At 40.2% G+C, this 18653-nt stretch overlaps 1 protein-coding gene across 1 annotated transcript in view; it reads left to right on the forward strand.

Moving 5' to 3' along the window:
* The window catches only part of LOC128693938 (pseudouridylate synthase 7 homolog), a 94639-nt gene that overhangs the window by 3496 nt on the left and 72490 nt on the right, over positions 1-18653 (forward strand). Inside the window, exon 2 of the mRNA XM_070090989.1 lies at positions 13153-13508. Within this exon, the coding sequence (XP_069947090.1) occupies positions 13153-13508 (356 nt within the window). The remainder of the gene's footprint in view (positions 1-13152; positions 13509-18653) is intronic.

An 18653-nucleotide genomic window follows, 5' to 3' on the forward strand; every position in this document is an offset into this window, starting at 1 on the left:
TGTATGACCTCTGCGGGTTTAGCACTACTTATTACATGTGTGACATAATAAAAATTTGAGTGCTTATAGATTATTAGCGACTGTATGGGAGTAATTATTCTATGAAGACCTGGCATTGTTAAAATTTTCAGTAAATCTTATTATTATACTTATTATAGTTTTTCCTATAAAAATGTGTGCTGATCAAATTTTACTTTATTAGGCAGCTTTCTGCAAGTGAGTTTAAATGTCCTAACATGTCCTTGAAGCATGACAGTAACAAGGGACAATTGGGCTGTCATGGCAAGCATTCCCTGCAGAGTATTAAGTTTCTAAATGTTGACGAGGCAGTTGTTCACCTTTAATGTCTACAGTCTATACAAAAAGTCCCACAGTTTGTGCACTGTTGCTTTATCAAATTCTCATTTTTTTTTTACCACTGGGTTCAGAGGTTCTACTTTCATAATTATAGGCTTGTTGACTCTTTTTTTCACCAGTTTTGCCCCTTTCCATTTTATTAAATGCTTCCCACCTTTAATGTCCCCTTGGGAACTTATCAGATGTACATTTTTTTAACCCTTTCAGGGTCCAAGGCCAAAATCTGAAGTGGTGCCCCAGTGTCCAAGAATTTAAAAAAAAAAATTGTTATTTTTTTCTTATGAAATGATAGAGAATCTTTTTGTGAATGTAATAAAACAAAAAGTACGAAATTTGATGGAAAATTGACGAAATTATGCTCGTAAATTTTGACGTGTCAGCGATATTTACGAATCGGCGATTTTGCTGACTTGGACTCCCATTTTAGGCCAATTACATTATTCCAGTCGACCAAATTCTTAGCTATTTCACTAGTATTACTTCTATTCTATTCATTGAGCACAAGAAATCGCCAAGTCAACTGTTTCAACTACAAAATAAAGTGACCGGAAATTGGTAATTTGGCCAATTTAACACAAAGTTCAAAATATTCCAATTTCAAAATAGGGTCCAGAATAAACAATGTAGGTATTCCTGGTACTAAACTAACATTTCCTCTGTTCATTAGTTATGTTTTGAGGCTTTACAAATAAATTCCATTTTGATTTACTGTTATGCAATATTGTAATACAAATTGTATAAATATCATCACCACATTTGTGAATGTATATTAGACCCACCAGCTGGCGTGTATTAGACGTGTGAGGTCGTTTGTTTACTCTTGAACATCGGCAAAAATTTAACATTTCCGCCACTTTGAGCTCAGTTTCAAGCCATTTCCAGAGCTAAAACCAATCAAAACTATCTCTATTTCTGTAATATGTCTTCCATTCTGTCAAATGAGACCAAGAAATCACAAATACATCTATAAAAAACATACGAAAAAACACTGCAAAGTCGCTGTTTTAATCGAAAAAACACTGCAAAGTCGCTGTTTTAATCGAAAATCACGGTCTCAGTTTTTTCTCTCTCATTATACACAGTGTGCTGCAGGATTTGTTTTATGTGGTGCACACATACCACATAGATGTATTCTCTCATATCTAAGCCCAAATTTACCACTCACAGTTTATCAGAGTGAGCTAAGCTCATGATGTAGATCTACGGTTTGGACCCTGAACGTAAAGCCGTAGATCTACGGGACGGACCCTGAAAGGGTTAATAATCTGACCCTATTAGCATTCTTGTATTTATATAGTATGGTATTAGAATTTGCAGACTTCTCAATTTGTACTGTATCCTAGCAGTCATTTCATTTGTGTGATCCCAGTTTCACCACATATGAATCAGACAGAAAAGATGTAAAGAAGAGCTAAAAAAAATTATACTGAAAGGCTGAAAGCATTAAAGATGCTGGCGAATAGTGCAAAAAAAGGGGGGGGGGGTGAAATGTCTACAGGATGGAGTGAAAGACATAATGCAGAGCAAACTGCCTATGCACATGTCTTACTCTGTCCAGAAAAAGAGGACATAATTACGTATGTGGTCATAAAAGAATATGAGACTTCGACCCATATAGACCCTTGCAGTACTCAGAATTGTACGGGTTTAACACATTTTGTGAATATAATAATAATAATGATAATTAATAATAACAATAATAATATTTTACACTAAATGAGAAGTGAGGCCACTTAAACTCTGTGTTTCAGATCAAAGTAATTAAGTCTGGAACTTAAGATAGAGATCATGAATGATGACACCTGAAGTTTTTGCTGTATTACTGGGGAAATCCAGTACTCAACTTGTGGAATGAAACTCATTAAGGCTCTTATCAGTTCTAGAACTTTTCTAAACTAATATTAAAAGGTCTTGGTTCTCAAGGCACAAAATTTGAAAATATATTGTACATTTTATTTTATTCTAATATATATATTCATTCAATAGCCTTGACATTTGCATAGGTTATATCTGTCATATTATAGCCTTTATAAATTAATAAATCATCTTGTTCTTTGTTGAGCTTCTTAAATTTTGCCTTGCATATCATTACACTATCTACTAATTTCTTTTCTCAGTCTGTATGTAAATTTTTACACCATACATTGATATCAACAGTACCTCCACTGCCTCCAGCCTCCTCATAGCAACATTCAAAGGCCATGCCTCACACTCATATAGAAGAGTTGTCACTAATTTTTGCATTCATTGGTAAACTTCACAGTCTCCTTAACATGCCCACAGCTGTTTCATTTTTTTTAGATGGGTGCATTGATGATGGTGAAGGGCTCTTGATCTCAAGAATTAGAGCTGCACTATGTCCTCAGATCAAACCTGATTTCTTTTTGTTCTGTTCTCCAGATGCTGTATGATCCCTACTGAATTAGTGCTTCCCCCATAAATATAACAGTGATTATCTGTATAGTAAGGGTAGTACAGTGTGGTATTCTTATAGCAGTAATTTCTCTAAATATTTATGCTATGGATTGTCTATTGGGGGAGCTGCAGTGAGTGAACAATAAATATGAAGGTTTTGCTTTGATTCTGTTTCTCATATTTTTTCTGACATTGCTGTAGGTTTTTAATTGTTCATCTTTCTTCACATTTAATACCTCTCTGATAGGGTATATATCCTGAGGCGTGTATTTCTCTCTCTCTCTCTCTCTCTCTCTCTATGTGTGTGTGTGTGTGTGTGTGTGTGTGTGTGTGTGTGTGTGTGTGTGTGTGTGTGTGTGTGCACGCGCACGCGCAAAACAACCACTGTGAAAGAATAGAGAAATTCCAAGCGCTTTCATGACTACTCACATTATCAAGGAACAATAAAAGTAATGCATCAAAGGAAGGCATATAAAGGGTCTAGACCACACCTCACTATCACCTCCCACAACAAAACAACACCTGACGCGCGACCCATAAGAAAGAGAACACTGCAGCAGGCCGGCTGGCCAAACTAGACAGGTCCTTCATGCAACCCAACTATTCTACCCAAGAACTAAGAATTTTAAAATTTATTATTTGCCCAATGTATTATTAAATTCTTCCCAAATTCTGTTAATTATAAATGGATCTAATTTATATAAACCAAAGGAAATATTCATATTCAGTAGGTTGGTCGACAGCAACCATCCAGGGAGGTACTACCGTCCTGTCAAGTGAGTGTAAAACGAAAGCCTGTAATTATTTTACAGGATGGTAGGATTGCTGGTGTCTTTTTTGTCTCATAAACATTTCAGGTATGTCTTGCTACTTCTACTTACACTTAGGTCACACTACACATACATCTACACATTTATGAATACACATACACACTCATCTGAGTTTTCTTTGATTTAAACTTAATAGTTCTTGTTCTTATTGGTTTTCCTTTTATATCCATGGGGAAGTGGAATAAGAATCTTTCCTCTGTAAGCCATGCATGTTGTAATCATCTAAAATGCCAGGAACAATGGGCTAGTAACTCATTTTTCCATATGGCCTACTAAAATGAGAAAGAATAAAACCATCAAAGTGGGATGCTTGAATGTGCGTGGATGTTGTGCGAATGATAAGAAAGAGATGATTGTGGATGTTATGAATGAGAAGAAGCTGGATGTCCTGGCTTTAAGTGAAACAAAGCTGAAGGGGGTGGGAGAGTTTCAGTGGGGAGAAATAAATGGGATTATGTCAGGGGTTTCAAATAGAGTTAGAACTAAAGAAGGAGTAGCAATAATGTTGAAGGATAAGTTATGGCAGGAAAAGAGGGAATATAAATGTAGTGATTCAAGGATTATGTGAAGTAAACTAAGAGTTGGATGTGGAAGGTGGGTTATAGTAAGCATTTATGCACCTGGAGAAGAGAAGTGTTAAGGAGAGAGAGAGATTTTGGGAAATGTTGAGTGAGTGCATGGGGAGTTTTGAACCAAGTATGAGAGTACTTATGGTAGGGGATTTCAGTGCTAAAGTGGATAAAAATGTGGAGGGAATAGTAGGTATATTTGGGGTGCTAGGGGTAAATGAAAATGGGGAGCCTTTAATTGAGCTATGTGTAGAAAGAGGCTTGGTAATAAGTAATACATATTTTATGAAAAAGAGGATAAATAAGTATACAAAGTATGATATAGCACGTAATGAAAGTAGTTTATTAGATTATGTATTGGTGGATAAAAGGTTTATGGGTAGGCTTCAGGATGTACATGTTTATAGAGGGGGCAACTGACATATCAGAGTATTATTAAGTTGTAGCTACAGTTAGAGTAAGAGGTAGATGGGACAAAAGGAAAATGATAACAGCAAGTAAGAGCGAGGTGAAAGTGCATAAACTAAGGGAGGAGGAAGTTAAGGTGAGATATAAGCAACTATTGACAGAAAGGTGGGCTGATGCAAGTATGAGTAGTGAGGGGGTTGAAGAGGGTTGGAATAGTTTTAAAAATGCAATATGTATTAGAATGTGGGGCAGAAGTTTGTGGCTATAGGAGGGTGGGTGCAGGAGGAAAGAGGAGTGATAGGTAGAATGATATAGTAAAGGATGTGATAAAAAAGAAGAAGGTAGCTTATGAGAGGTTCTTACAAAGCAGAAGTGTTACAAGAAGAGCCGAGTATATGGAGAGTAAAAGAAAGGTGAGGAGAGTGGTGAGAGAGTGCAAAAAGAGATCTGATGATAGAGTGGGAGAGGCACTGTCAAGAAATTTTGATGAAAATGAGAAAAATTTTGGAAATAAATAAGTTAAGAAAGCCTAGGGAACGAATGGATTTGTCAGTTAAAAACAGAGTAGGGAAGTTAGTAGATGGGGAGCTGGAGGTATTGGGGACATGGCGGGAATATTTTGAGGAACTTTTAAATGTTGATGAAGAAATGGAGACGGTAATTTCATGCACCGGCTAGGGAGGTATAACATCTTTTAGGAGTGACGAAGAGCACGATGTGAGTATGGGGGAGGTGCGTGAGGCATTACATAGAATGAAAGGGGGTAAAGCAGGTGGAACTGATGGGATCATGACAGAAATGTTAAAAGCAGGGGGGGGGGATATAGTGTTGGAGTGGTTGGTATTTTTCTTTAACCCTTTCAGGGTCACCAGGCCCTCTCCGAGATTTGTTCTCAGGGTCACCAAAATAAAAAAAAAAAAAATATTTTTTTCTTGTGAAAAGATAGAGAATATTTTCCCGATCATAATGACATCAAAAGTATGAAATTTGATGGAAAACTTAGGGAATTATGCTCTCGCAAAGTTAGCGGTCTCGACGATGTTTATGCATCAGAGATTTTGCCCACTTTGAGCCCTATTTTCGGCCAATTCCAGTGTACTAGTCGACAAAAATCATAACTATTTCGCTAGAACTCCATTTTTTCTATCGAATGAGTACAAGAAACCACCCATTTACCAATTTAAACTATCCAATAAAGTGGTCAGAATTTAGCAATTTTGCCAATTTCACACAAATTTCAAAAGATGCCAATTTCCGAATAGGGTCCAGAATAAACAAGAAAGACATTCCTGGCACTAAAATAACATTTCCTCTCTTCATTAGCCATGTCCCCACGTCCCTCTTACATTCTTTTGCTTTCCACTTTGAATTTTTATTCTCACAAAAAATAGAAGATTTACTGTTATGCAGACTACTACATTAGTGTAGAAGAGGTATAAATAATATCAGCACACTTGTGAAAGAATAATACTCACCAGCTGACGTGTATTGGACGCGTAGCATGTTTTGTTTACTTTGGAACTTTGGTAAAAATCGAACATTTCTGGTAATTTGAGCTCAATTTCAAGGTACTTTTCATTGTAAAACCAGTCAAAATCATCTCAATTTCTGTAATATGTCTTCCATTCTATAAAATGAGACCAGGAAAACTAGAATACAACAATAAATACCATACGAAAATACGGTGCAAAGTCGCTGTTTTAATCCAAAAACATGGTCAAAGTTTTTTTTTTCTCATTACGCACTGTGTGCTGAAGGATTTTTTTTATACTGCGCACACTGACGACATAGACCCATTCTTTCATATGTAGGCCTACCAGTTCTCTCACTAGATTTGAGGGCACTAGAATTTAGGTGTACTAATACATAGGGTTATTATTGAAAGAATTAGAGGTAAGATAGAGAGTGGGATTGCGGATGAGCAAGGAGGCTTTAGAGTGGGTAGGGGATATGTAGATCAAGTGTTTACATTGTAGCATGTATGTGAACAGTATTTAGATGAAGGTAGGGAAGTTTTCATTGCATTTATGGATTTAGACAAGGCATATGATAGGGTGGATATGGGAGCAATGTGACAGATGTTACAAGTATATGAAATAGTAAGTTACTAAATGCTGTAAAGAGTTTTTATGGGGATAATGAGGCTCAGGTTAGGATGTATAGAAGAGAGGGAGATTACTTCTTGGTAAAAGTAGGTCTTAGAGAGGGATGTGCAATGTCACTATGCTTGTTTATTATTTTTATAGATAGGGTTGTAAAAGAGGTAAATGCTAGGGTGTTAGGCAGAGGGGTGGGATTAAATTATGTGGAATCAAACACAAAATGGGAGTTGACACAGTTACTTTTTGCTGATGATACTGTGCTTATGGGAGATTCTAAAGAAAAGTTGCAAAGTTTAGTGGTTGAGTTTGGGAGGATGTGTGAAGGTAGAAAGTTGAAAGTAAACATAGATAAGAGTAAGGTGATGAGGGTATCAAATGATTTAGGTAAAGAAAAATTAGATATCTCATTGCATAGAGGGAGTATAGAAGAAGCGAATGTTTTCAGATACATGTATTTGGGAATTGATGTGTCAGTGGATGAGTTTATGAAGGATGAGGTTAACCATAGAATTGATGAGGGAAAAAATGTGAGTGGTGCATTGAGGTATATGTGGAGACAAAAAAAACGTTATCTATGGAGGCAAAGAAGGGAATGTATGAAAGTATAGTGGTACCAACTCTCTTATATAGGTGTGAAGCTTGGGTTGTAAATGCTGCAGTGAGGAGGCGATTGGAGGCAGTGGAGATGTCCTGTTTCAGGGCAATGTGTGGTGTAAATATGCAGAAAATTCGGAGTGTGGATATTAGGAGAAGGTGTGGAGCTAATAAAAGTATTAGTCAGAGGGCTGAGGAGGGGTTGTTGAGATGGTTTGGTCATTTAGATCAAAGTAGTATGACATGGAGAGCTTATAAATCTGTAGGGGAAGGAAGGCGGGATTGGGGTCGTCCTTGAAAAGGTGGGAGGGAGGGGATAAAAAAGTTTTGTGGGCGAGGGGCTTGGACATTCAGCAAGCGTGTGTGAGCATGTTAGATAGAAGTGAATGGAGATGAATGGTTTTTGGACGTGACGGGCTGTTGGAATGTGAGAGGGTAATATTTAGTGAAGGGATTCAGGGAAACCAGTTATTTTAATATATCTGGACTTGAGTACGTAATGGAAATGGGAAGTAGAATGCCTGCACTTTGAAGGAGGGTTTTGGGATATTGGCAGCTAGGAGGGATGTGTTATATATCTTTATATATGCTTCTAAACTGTTGTATCTGGGCTCCTCTGCAAAAAGAGTGATTATATATGAGTGAGGTGAAAGTGTTGAATGATGATGAAAGTACTATTTTCTTTTTGGGTCACCCTGCCTCGGTGGGAGACAGCCAACTTTTGTTTGTGTGTGTGTGTGTGTGCGCATGCACGCATGTGCGTGTGTGCACGTGCATGTGTGTGTGCGCATGTGCCTGCATGCATGTGCGTGTGTGTGTGTGTGTGTGTGTGTGTGTGTGTGTGTGTGTGTGTGTGTGTGTGCACTCACCTAGTTGTACTCACCTAGTTGAGGTTGCAGGGGTCGAGTCCAAGCTCCTGGCCCTGCCTCTTCACTGGTCGCTACTAGGTTACTCTCCCTGAACCATGAGCTTTATCGTACCTCTGCTTAAAGCTATGTATGGATCCTGCCTCCACTACATCGCTTCCTAAACTATTCCACTTCCTGACTACTCTGTGGCTGAAGAAATACTTCCTAACATCCCTGTGATTCATCTGTGTCTTCAGCTTCCAACTGTGTCCCCGTGTTGCTGTGTCCAGTCTCTGGAACATCCTGTCTTTGTCCACCTTGTCAATTCCTCTCAGTATTTTGTAAGTCGTTATCATGTCCCCCCTATCTCTCCTGTCCTCCAGTGTCGTCAGGTTGATTTCCCTTAACCTCTCCTCGTAGGACATACCTCTTAGCTCTGGGACTAGGCTTGTTGCAAACCTTTGTGTGTGTGTGTGTGTGTGTGTGTGTGTGTGTGTGTGTGTACTCACCTAATTGTGGTTGCAGGGGTCGAGACTCAGCTCCTGGCCCAGCCTCTACAACTGGCGTGTGTGTGTGTGTGTGTACTCAACTCACCTAGTTGTACTCACCTAGTTGAGGTTGCGGGGGTCGAGTCCGAGCTCCTGGCCCCGCCTCTTCACTGATCGCTACTAGGTCACTCTCCCTGAGCCGTGAGCTTTATCATACCTCTGCTTAAAGCTATGTATGGATCCTGCCTCCACTACATCGCTTCCCAAACTATTCCACTTACTGACTACTCTGTGGCTGAAGAAATGCTTCCTAACATCCCTGTGATTCATCTGTGTCTTCAGCTTCCAACTGTGTCCCCTTGTTACTGTGTCCAATCTCTGGAACATCCTGTCTTTGTCCACCTTGTCAATTCCTCTCAGTATTTTGTATGTCGTTATCATGTCCCCCCTATCTCTCCTGTCCTCCAGTGTCGTCAGGTTGATTTCCCTTAACCTCTCCTCGTAGGATATACCTCTTAGCTCTGGGACTAGTCTTGTTGCAAATGTTTCCAATTTCTCTAGTCTCCTTACATGCTTGGCTAGATGAGGGTTCCAAACTTGCACTGAATACTCCAGTATAGGCCTAATGTACACAGTGTACAGGGTCCAGAATGACCCCTTATTAAGATGTTGGAATGCTGTTCTCAGGTTTGCCAGTCGCCCGTATGCTGCTGGAGTTACAGTGGACCCCCGCATAACGATATTAATCCGTTCACGAGAGCTCATTGTTATGCGAAATTATCGTTATGCGGATGAATTTTCCCCATAAGAAATAATGGAAATCAAATTAATCCGTGCAAGACACCCCAAAGTATGAAAAAAAAAAACATTTTTACCACATGAAATATTAATTTTAATACACACAAACTGAAAAAGGCATGCACAATTACATGACACTTACCTTTATTGAAGATCTGGTGATGATTGATGGGATGGGAGGAGGAGAGAGTCTTAATGTTTAGAAGGGGAATCCCCTTCCATTAAGACTTGAGGTGTCAAGTCCTTTTCTGGGGTTACTTCCCTTCTTCTTTTAATGCCACTAGGACCAGCTTCAGAGTCACTGGACTTCTGTCGCACAACATATCTGTCCATAGTGGCCTGTACCTCTCGTTCCTTTATGACTTCCCTAAAGTGTTTCACAACATTGTCAGTGTAATAGTCACCAGCACGGCTTGCAATAGCTGTGTGAGGGTGATTTTCATCCATAAAGGTTTGCACTTTCAGCCACATTGCACAGATTTCCTTAATCTTTGTAGTAGGCAACTTCTTCAATTTCTCTCTCCCCTCCTCTGAACCAGTTTCCTCAGGTCTGGCCTCTTGCTGTTGAAGTTGATCTAGCAGCTCATCAGTGGTTAGTTCTTCTTTGTCCTCCTCCACCAACTCTTCCACATCATCCCCACTAACCTCCAACCCCAAGGACTTCCCCAATGCCACAATTGATTCCTCAACTGGCATACTCCTCTCAGGGTTAGCCTCAAATCCTTCAAAATCCCTTTTGTCTACACATTCTGGCCACAGTTTCTTCCAAGCAGAGTTCAAGGTCCTCTTAGTCACTCCCTCCCAAGCCTTACCTATAAGGTTTACACAATTGAGGATATTAAAGTGATCTCTCCAAAACTCTCTTAGAGTCAGTTGAGTTTCTGAGGTCACTACAAAGCACCTTTCAAACAGAGCTTTTGTGTACAGTTTTTTGAAGTTTGCAATAACCTGCTGGTCCATGGGCTGCAGGAGAGAAGTGGTATTAGGAGGCAAAAACTTCACCTTAATGAACTTCATGTCTCCATAAAGTCGCTCTGCCACGTCTGTAGGATGACGAGGGGCATTGTCTAACACCAGGAGGCACTTAAGGTCTAATTTCTTTTCAATTAGGTAATCTTTCACATTGGGGGCAAATGCATGGTGTAACCAGTCATAGAAAAAGTCCCTAGTGACCCATGCCTTACTGTTTGCCCTCCACAGCACACACAAATTAGCCTTGAGGATATTCTTTTGCCTGAACGCTCTGGGAGTTTCTGAGTGATACACTAATAAAGGCTTCACTTTGCAATCACCACTAGCATTGGAACACATCAACAGAGTAAGCCTGTCTTTCATAGGCTTATGTCCTGGGAGTGCCTTTTCCTCCTGAGTAATGTAGGTCCTGCTTGGCATTTTCTTCCAAAACAGGCCTGTTTCATCACAATTAAACACTTGTTTAGGTTTCAGTCCTTCACTGTCTATGTACTCCTTGAATTCCTGCACATATTTTTCAGCTGCTTTGTGGTCCGAACTGGCAGCCTCACCATGCCTTATCACACTATGTATGCCACTACGCTTCTTAAATCTCTCAAACCAACCTTTGCTGGCCTTAAATTCACTCGCATCATCACTAGTTGCAGGCATTTTTTTAATTAAATCCTGATGCAACTTCCTAGCCTTTTCACTTATGATCACTTGAGAGATGCTATCTCCTGCTATCTGTTTTTCATTTATCCACACCAATAAGAGTCTCTCAACATCTTCCATCACTTGCGATCTCTGTTTCGAAAACACAGTTGAACCTTTGGCAAGAACAGCTTCCTTGATTGCCTTTTTGTTGCCCACAATAGTAGCGATGGTTGACTGGGGTTTATTATACTGTACAACCTGGCCAGCTCGGAGACACGCACTCCACTTTCATACTTATCAATGATCTCTTTCTTCATCTCTATAGTAATTCTCACCCTTATTGCTGTAGGGTTGGCACTAGAAGCTTTCTTCGGGCCCATGGTCACTTACTTTGCAGATAAAATCACCAAAAACACTGTAATAATACGAAATGTTCCGATTGTATGCTTGGATGTTACCGCGGAGGCTGGCTGGTAAACAGTGCCACCGGCGGAACATGTGAGGCTGGCTAAGGCCGCACATTAGACGCGTCTCGGATGAACAGCGTTGAGCGGGTTTTTTAGCGGTATGCGAGGCAAAATCTTAGCGATAAAATGTATCAGTATGCGGATTTAACGTTATGTAAGGCCAACGGTATGCGGGGGTCCACTGTATTTGGTTGATGTGCACCTCAGGTGTGCCCGGCGTTATACTCACCTCAAGATCCTTTTCCTTGAGTGAGGTTTGTAGTGTGTGTGTGTGTGTGTGTGTGTGTGTGTGCATGTGTGTGTGCGTGTGTGCGCGCACACGAGCATGTGCTCACCTGTTTGTGGTTGCAGGAGTCGAGTCATAGCTCTTGACTGCGCCTCTTCACTGATTGCTACTAGGTCCTCTCTCTCCCTGCTCCATGAGCTTTATCAGACCTCGTCTTAAAACTATGAATGGTTCCTGCCTCCACTACGTCGCTTTCTAGGCAATTCCGCTTCTTGACAACTCTGTGACTGAAGAAATACTTCCTAACATCGCTTTGACTCATAGGAGTCTTCACTTATTTTGTGTGTTTCTGTGGAGCATCCTGTCTTTGTCCACCTTGTCAGTTTCTCGCAGTATTTTATATGTCGTTATCATGTCTCCCCTGACCCTCCTGTCCTCCAGTGTCGTCAGGCTGATTTCCCTTAACCTTTCTTCACAGGACAATCCCTGTAGCTTTGGGACTAGTCTTGTTGCAAACCTTTGCACTTTCTCTAATTTCTTGGCATGCTTGACCAGGTGTGGATTCTAAACTGGTGCTGCATACTCCAATATGGGCCTGACATACATAATGTACAGAGTCTTGAATGATTCCTTACTGAGGTATCGGAGCGCTGTTCTTAGGTTTGCCAGACGCCCGTATGCTGCAGTTTTCTGATTGATGTGCGCCTCAGGAGATGTGCTCGGTATTATACTCACCCCAAGATCTTTTTCCTTGAGTGAGGTTTGCAGTCTTTGGCCACCTAGACTTTACTCTGTCTGCAGTCCTCTTTGCCCCTCCCCGATCTTTATGACTTTGCATTTGGCAGGGTTAAATTCAAAGAGCCAGTTGCTGGACCAGGCTTGTAGCCTGTCCAGGTCTCTTTGTAGTCTTGCCTGATCCTCGACCGATTTAATTCTCCTTATTAACTTCACATCATCTGCAAACAGGGACACTTCTGAGTCTATCCCTTCCTTTATGTCATTCATTTACATGTACACCAAAAACAGCACAGGTGCTAGGACTGACTCCTGTGGAACCTCGCTCATTACAGGCACCCACTCTGACACCTCGTCATGTTCCATGACTCGCTGTTGCCTTCCTGCCAGATACTGTGTGTGTGCGTGCGTGTGCGTGTACTCACCAAGTTGTGGTTGCAGGGGTTGAGTCACAGCTCCTGACCCCATGTGTGTGTGTGTGTGTGCGTGTGCGTGTGCGTGTGCGCTGAGAGTTACTTTAATCCCTATTTTAGGGATTAAAGTTTTCTTGTCTAGTGGTGAAAAGGTTACTGTGCAGCCATAAATATCTGTCATGTAGTCAATAAGCTTGAAACCCCATTATCCCATTTTTGCAACTCTTGTTATTTCTTACATAATTTTTTGAAGGTTTGAAATAGTATTCTTTAATTTGTTTGTGTTCTTTGCAGATGGAGGATGAAGGTTCAGGAGATTATAGCTCAGAAGTTTTAGAAAATGGAAAAGAAAGGAAGGAAAATGATCATGAAGAGGACTTAGATGATGTGGTGGAATTGAACTCTGATAATGCTGACACTAAAGACATTGAGTTTGCAGGAGAAGTCATCAATTTAGATGGCAAGGAGTCTGGAGATGATAAGCCTTCAAGGAAAGGTGATAAAAAGAATGCTGAGGGTGACAAGGACAAATCTAAAGACAGGGACAATAAGGATGCGAAGAAGAAAAAGTTACCGTCAACTGAGGAGGAAATCGGGATCACCGCTTATGCTGGAGAACATTCTGGCTTCTTTGGCATCATAAAGCAAAGGTAAAAGTTTCAGTATATAACTTTTAGGTGTGGTTTGTCTTTCTATACTGCCTGTGCAAGCACTTATAACAGACCACCATCAATAACTATAAGCCCTGTGAAGAAAAGAATAGATTATAGTATAAGCTTTAGTTCAGCTCTTAACTCTGTAGAGCTTTGTTGTAATGCTTTGATGAAAGCCTACTCGACAAAAATCCCAATAAAAGCTTCATTAACCTTTGTCTTCTACACTATTATTGGCAGCATCAACTATAAGCTGCTAAGTGTTGTACAAGCACTGAAATTCTGTGTGTGGCAGCCATATTTCCACTTTCCTTAAACAGTTTATATTTAGTCATTGTAAGCAAAGGAAGAAACAGTGTAGTTAAAAGCTACATTAACAACTTTTTAATAAAAATATAGCACGGTATGCACCAGAATTCTCCATAGAATTAGGACTGAATGTCACATTTACAAGTGTAATTTTTTTCTGTTTTTAACGTTTTAGTGGAAATTTCTTACTTCAGTCAGGGTGTAGGGTTACCTTAGAAGCCCCACAGATCTAGAATCCACAGATAGTACTGTACATTGTTATTCTTACTTAATAAACTTTGTTTTGGATTTGTTTCATAGGCTGTATCTTTCAAATAGTGTTCTTGTCTGGTTAAATATTGACAGTGAAAAATAGGCCAAGAAAGAAAGGCACCCTGTATTATTAAACCCCTTTTAGCCATGGGTTGCCCAGCAGTAAAAATATTATCTGAAGTCTCTCTCCATTACTGACAAGCTTCTCTGGCTACTTTACTTAAACTTATAATACAGTCAAACCTCAGTTTTCGTTTGCCCTGGTTTTCGTTGAGTTTGGTTTTCGACGAATTTTTCATCAAAACATTGTCCCAGTTTTTGTTCATCACCTTGGTTTTTGTTGAGTTGACGGTGGTCTGTCGTACTGAATGTGTCCGCCTGTACCCACTCAAAGCATCCCACGCGTTCTGAGTCAGTCTGGCTTTGTTTCTCGTCGGTTGAGGGTGGTAGTGATGGTGGTAGAGGGTGGTAGTGGTTGTGATGGTGTTAGAGGGTGGTAGTGATTATGGTAGAGGATGGTAGTGATGGTGGTGGAGGGTGGTGGTGGTTGTGATGGTGGTAGAGGGGTGGTAGTGATTGTGGTGGAGGGTGGTAGTGGTTGTGATGGTGGTAGAAGGTGGTAGTGATAGTGTTAGAGATAACCTCTCCTCCATCTCCCCTCCTCGCCGTCTTTCATACGCCAACAAGAGTCTTCAATAAAGATAAAAGCGATGTTAAATGTTCATTTATCCATTTCATTAGTTCTTTATGTTTATTTTTCATTGTTTTCTGTATGTAAAAGTGTAGTTATTCTCATAAAATGTATTTTTTGTAAATACTTTTGGGTGTCTGGAACAGAGTAATTGGATTTACATTATTTTTTATGGGAAATATTGCTTCAGTTTTCATTGAATTCGGTTTTTGAAAGACTTTCTGGAGTGAATTAATGATAAAAACTGAGGTTCCACTGTATCTTTATGTCATCTAGAGAGATACCTAATGCTGGATCACCTAAATGCAGTAGTGAGGTTTGAGTAGTTTGTATCTGAAGGCAAGAGCCTTTTCTCTGGGAGGGAGTGCCATTCTTTCCCACAGTGATTGCCAGACTAAGAACCCAGCACATATTTCATCATCTTTCATCTAAATTTATTGACGGTATACCTTTGAGGTTAAAAATGGCCTATTGTATGTTTAAACCATTGTAACCAAACAGTTTTTTTTTCCTTTAATTAACTCTTTCAGTGTCAAGACCCCTGATCCTTAACTCGCTCTCTTTGTCGAAAAATTAAAAAAAAAAAATAGTGAATCTTTTCTCCATGGTAATGACACCAAAAGTACGAAATTTGATGGAAAACTTATGAAATTACGCTCTCGCGAAGTTAGCGATCTCGGTGATATTTACGCATTGGCGGTTTTACCCACTTTAAGCCCTATTTTCGGCCAATTCCATTGTTCCAGTTGACTAAAATCATAGCTGCTTCAGTAGAACGCCCATTTACCGATTTCAACTACTCAATAAAGTGGTTAGAAATTGGCAATTTGGCCAGTTTCACACAAATTTCAAAAGACGCCAATTTCAAAATAGGGTCCAGAATAAACAATGCAGACATTCCTGGCAGTAAAATAACATTTTCTCTGTTCATTAGCCCCTCTTAAATTCTTTTGCTTTCCACTTTGAATTTTTATTCTCACAAAAAATAGAAGATTTACTGTTATGCAGACTACTGCATTATTTTAATAATTGTATAAATAACATCAACCCATTCGTGACTGCGTATTTGTACTGAACAGTAACAAAAATTGAACATTTCCACTACCTTGAGCTCAATTTCAAGGTACTTTTCATCATGAAATCAATCAAAATTGTCTCCATTTCTGTAATATATCTTCCATTCTATCAAATGAGACCAAGAAAATGAGAATACAGCCATAAATACCATATGGAAATACAGTGGACCCGCGACCAGCGATGGCATCGATTAACGATAAATCTGACTAGCGATACATTTTAACGCAAATATTTTGCCTCAACTAGCGCTTAAAAACCCGACCAGCGCTATTCGTTCCGTACCATACGTGTCCACTTTGGCCTGAGCGCGCCTCACTTGTCCCTTGGGTGCCAGTGTTTACAAGCCAGCCAGCCACCACGGTCGCTTCCAAACATACAACAACTGGAACATTTCATATTATCACAGCCTTTGTAGTGATTGCACCTGCAAAATAAGTCACCATGGGCCCCAAGAAAGCTTCTAGTGCCAACCCTACAGCAAAAAGGGTGAGAATTACTATGGAGATGAAGAAAGAGATCATTGCTAAGTATGAAAGTAGAGTGCGTGTCTCTGAGCTGGTCAGGTTGTATAATAAACCCCAATCAACCATCGCTACTATTGTGGGCAAGAAAACGGCAATCAAGGAAGCTGTTCTTGCCAAAGGTGCAACTATGTTTTCGAAACTGAGATCGCAAGTGATAGAAGATGTTGAGAGACTGTTATTGGTGTGGATGAACGAGAAACAGATAGCAGGAGAAAGCATCTCTCAAGCGATCATATGTGAAAAGGCTAGGAAGTTGCATGACGATTTAATTACAAAAATGCCAACAACTAGTGATGTGAGTGAATTTAAGGCCAGCAAAGGTTGGTTTGAGAGATTTAAGAAGCGTAGTGGCATTCATAGTGTGATAAGGCATGGTGAGGCTGCCAGTTCGGACCACAAATCGGCTGAAAAATATGTGCAAGACTTCAAGGAGTACATAGACAGTGAAGGACTGAAACCTGAACAAGTGTTTAATTGTGACGAAACAGGCCTGTTTTGGAAGAAAATGCCAAGCAGGACGTACATTACTCAGGAGGAAAAGGCACTCCCAGGACATAAGCCTATGAAAGACAGGCTTACTCTGTTGGTGTGTGCCATTGCTAGTGGTGATTGCAAAGTGAAGCCTTTATTGGAAAAACAATGTCCTCAAGGCTAATTTGTGTGTGCTGTGGAGGGCAAACAGTAAGGCATAGGTCACTAGGGACTTTTTCTATGACTGGTTACACCATGCATTTGCCCCCAATGTGAAAAATTACCTAATTGAAAAGAAATTAGACCTTAAGTGCCTCCTGGTATTAGACAATGCTCCGGGTCATCCTTCAGACTTGGCAGAGCGACTTTCTAGGGACATGAGCTTCATTAAGGTGAAGTTTTTGCCTCCTAATACCACTCCTCTCCTGCAGCCCATGGACCAGCAGGTTATTTCCAACTTCAAGAAACTGTACACAAAAGCTATGTTTGAAAGGTGCTTTGTAGTGACCTCAGAAACTCAACTGCCTCTAAGAGAGTTTTGGAAAGATCATTTTACCATCCTCAATTGTGTAAACATTATAGGTAAGGCTTGGGAGGAAGTGACTAAGAGGACATTGAACTCTGCTTGGAAAAAATTGTGGCCAGAATGTGTAGACAAAAGGGATTTTGAAGGGTTTGAGGCTAACCCTGAGAATCCTATGCCAGTTGAGGAATCCATTGTGGCATTGGGGAAGTCCTTGGGGTTGGAGGTTAGTGGGGAGGATGTGGAAGAGTTGGTGGTGGAGGACAGTGAAGAACTAACCACTGATGAGCTGCTAGATCATCTTGAACAGCAAGAGGGCAGACCTGAGGAAACTGCTTCGGAGGAGGGGGGAGAGAAATTGAAGAAGTTGCTTACTTCTAAGATAAAGGAAATGTGTGCAAAGTGGCTTGAAGTGCAAACCTTTTTTGATGAAAATCACCATGACACAGCTACTGCAAGCCGTGTTGGCAACCTGTACACTGACAATGTTGTGAACCACTTTAGGAAAGTCATAAAGGAACGAGAGGTACAGGTATCTATGGACAGATATGTTGTGCGACAGAAGTCCAGTGACTCTGAAGCTGGTCCTAGTGGCATTAAAAGAACAAGGGAAGTAACCCCAGAAAAAGACTTGCTGCCTCAAGTGCTAATGGAAGGGGATTCCCCTTCTAAACATTAAGAAGATCAACGCTCTCCCCTCCCATCCCATCAATCATCACCAGATCTTCAATGAAGGTAAGTGTCATGTAACTGTGCATGTAATCTTCAGTTTGTGTGTATTAAAATTAATATTTCATGTGGTAAAATTTTTTTTTTTTCAATACTTTTGGGTGTCTTGCATGGATTAATTTGATTTCCATTATTTCTTATGGGGAAAATTAACTAACAATAATTTTGACTAACGATGAGCTCTCAGGAACGGATTAATATCGCTGGTTGAGGGTCCACTGTACACTGCAAAGTTGCTGTTTTAAACCAAAAACATGGTTGGAGTTTTTTCTGGTTATGCACTGCGTGCTGCAGGAATTTTTTTTGTACTGCGCACACTGACCATGCAGACCTGTTCTTTCATATGTAGGCCTACCAGATTTGAAAGACCTAGAATTTTGGCGTTGTATTACGGGACTGACACTGACTCTCATGCTGTAATATTACGGGACCGACACTGAAAGGGTTAAATAAACAGCCTTGAGATGAAGGAGGAAATTTAAAATAAAATTGGTCAAAAGCAGGAGTACCATAGGTGCTATAAGAGAACATTGTATCAATATTTATGACCCAAGACTCACCCTGCA

This window comes from Cherax quadricarinatus, chromosome 33 (genome assembly GCF_038502225.1).
Source record: "Cherax quadricarinatus isolate ZL_2023a chromosome 33, ASM3850222v1, whole genome shotgun sequence".
NCBI classification, from domain to species: Eukaryota; Metazoa; Arthropoda; class Malacostraca; order Decapoda; family Parastacidae; genus Cherax; species Cherax quadricarinatus.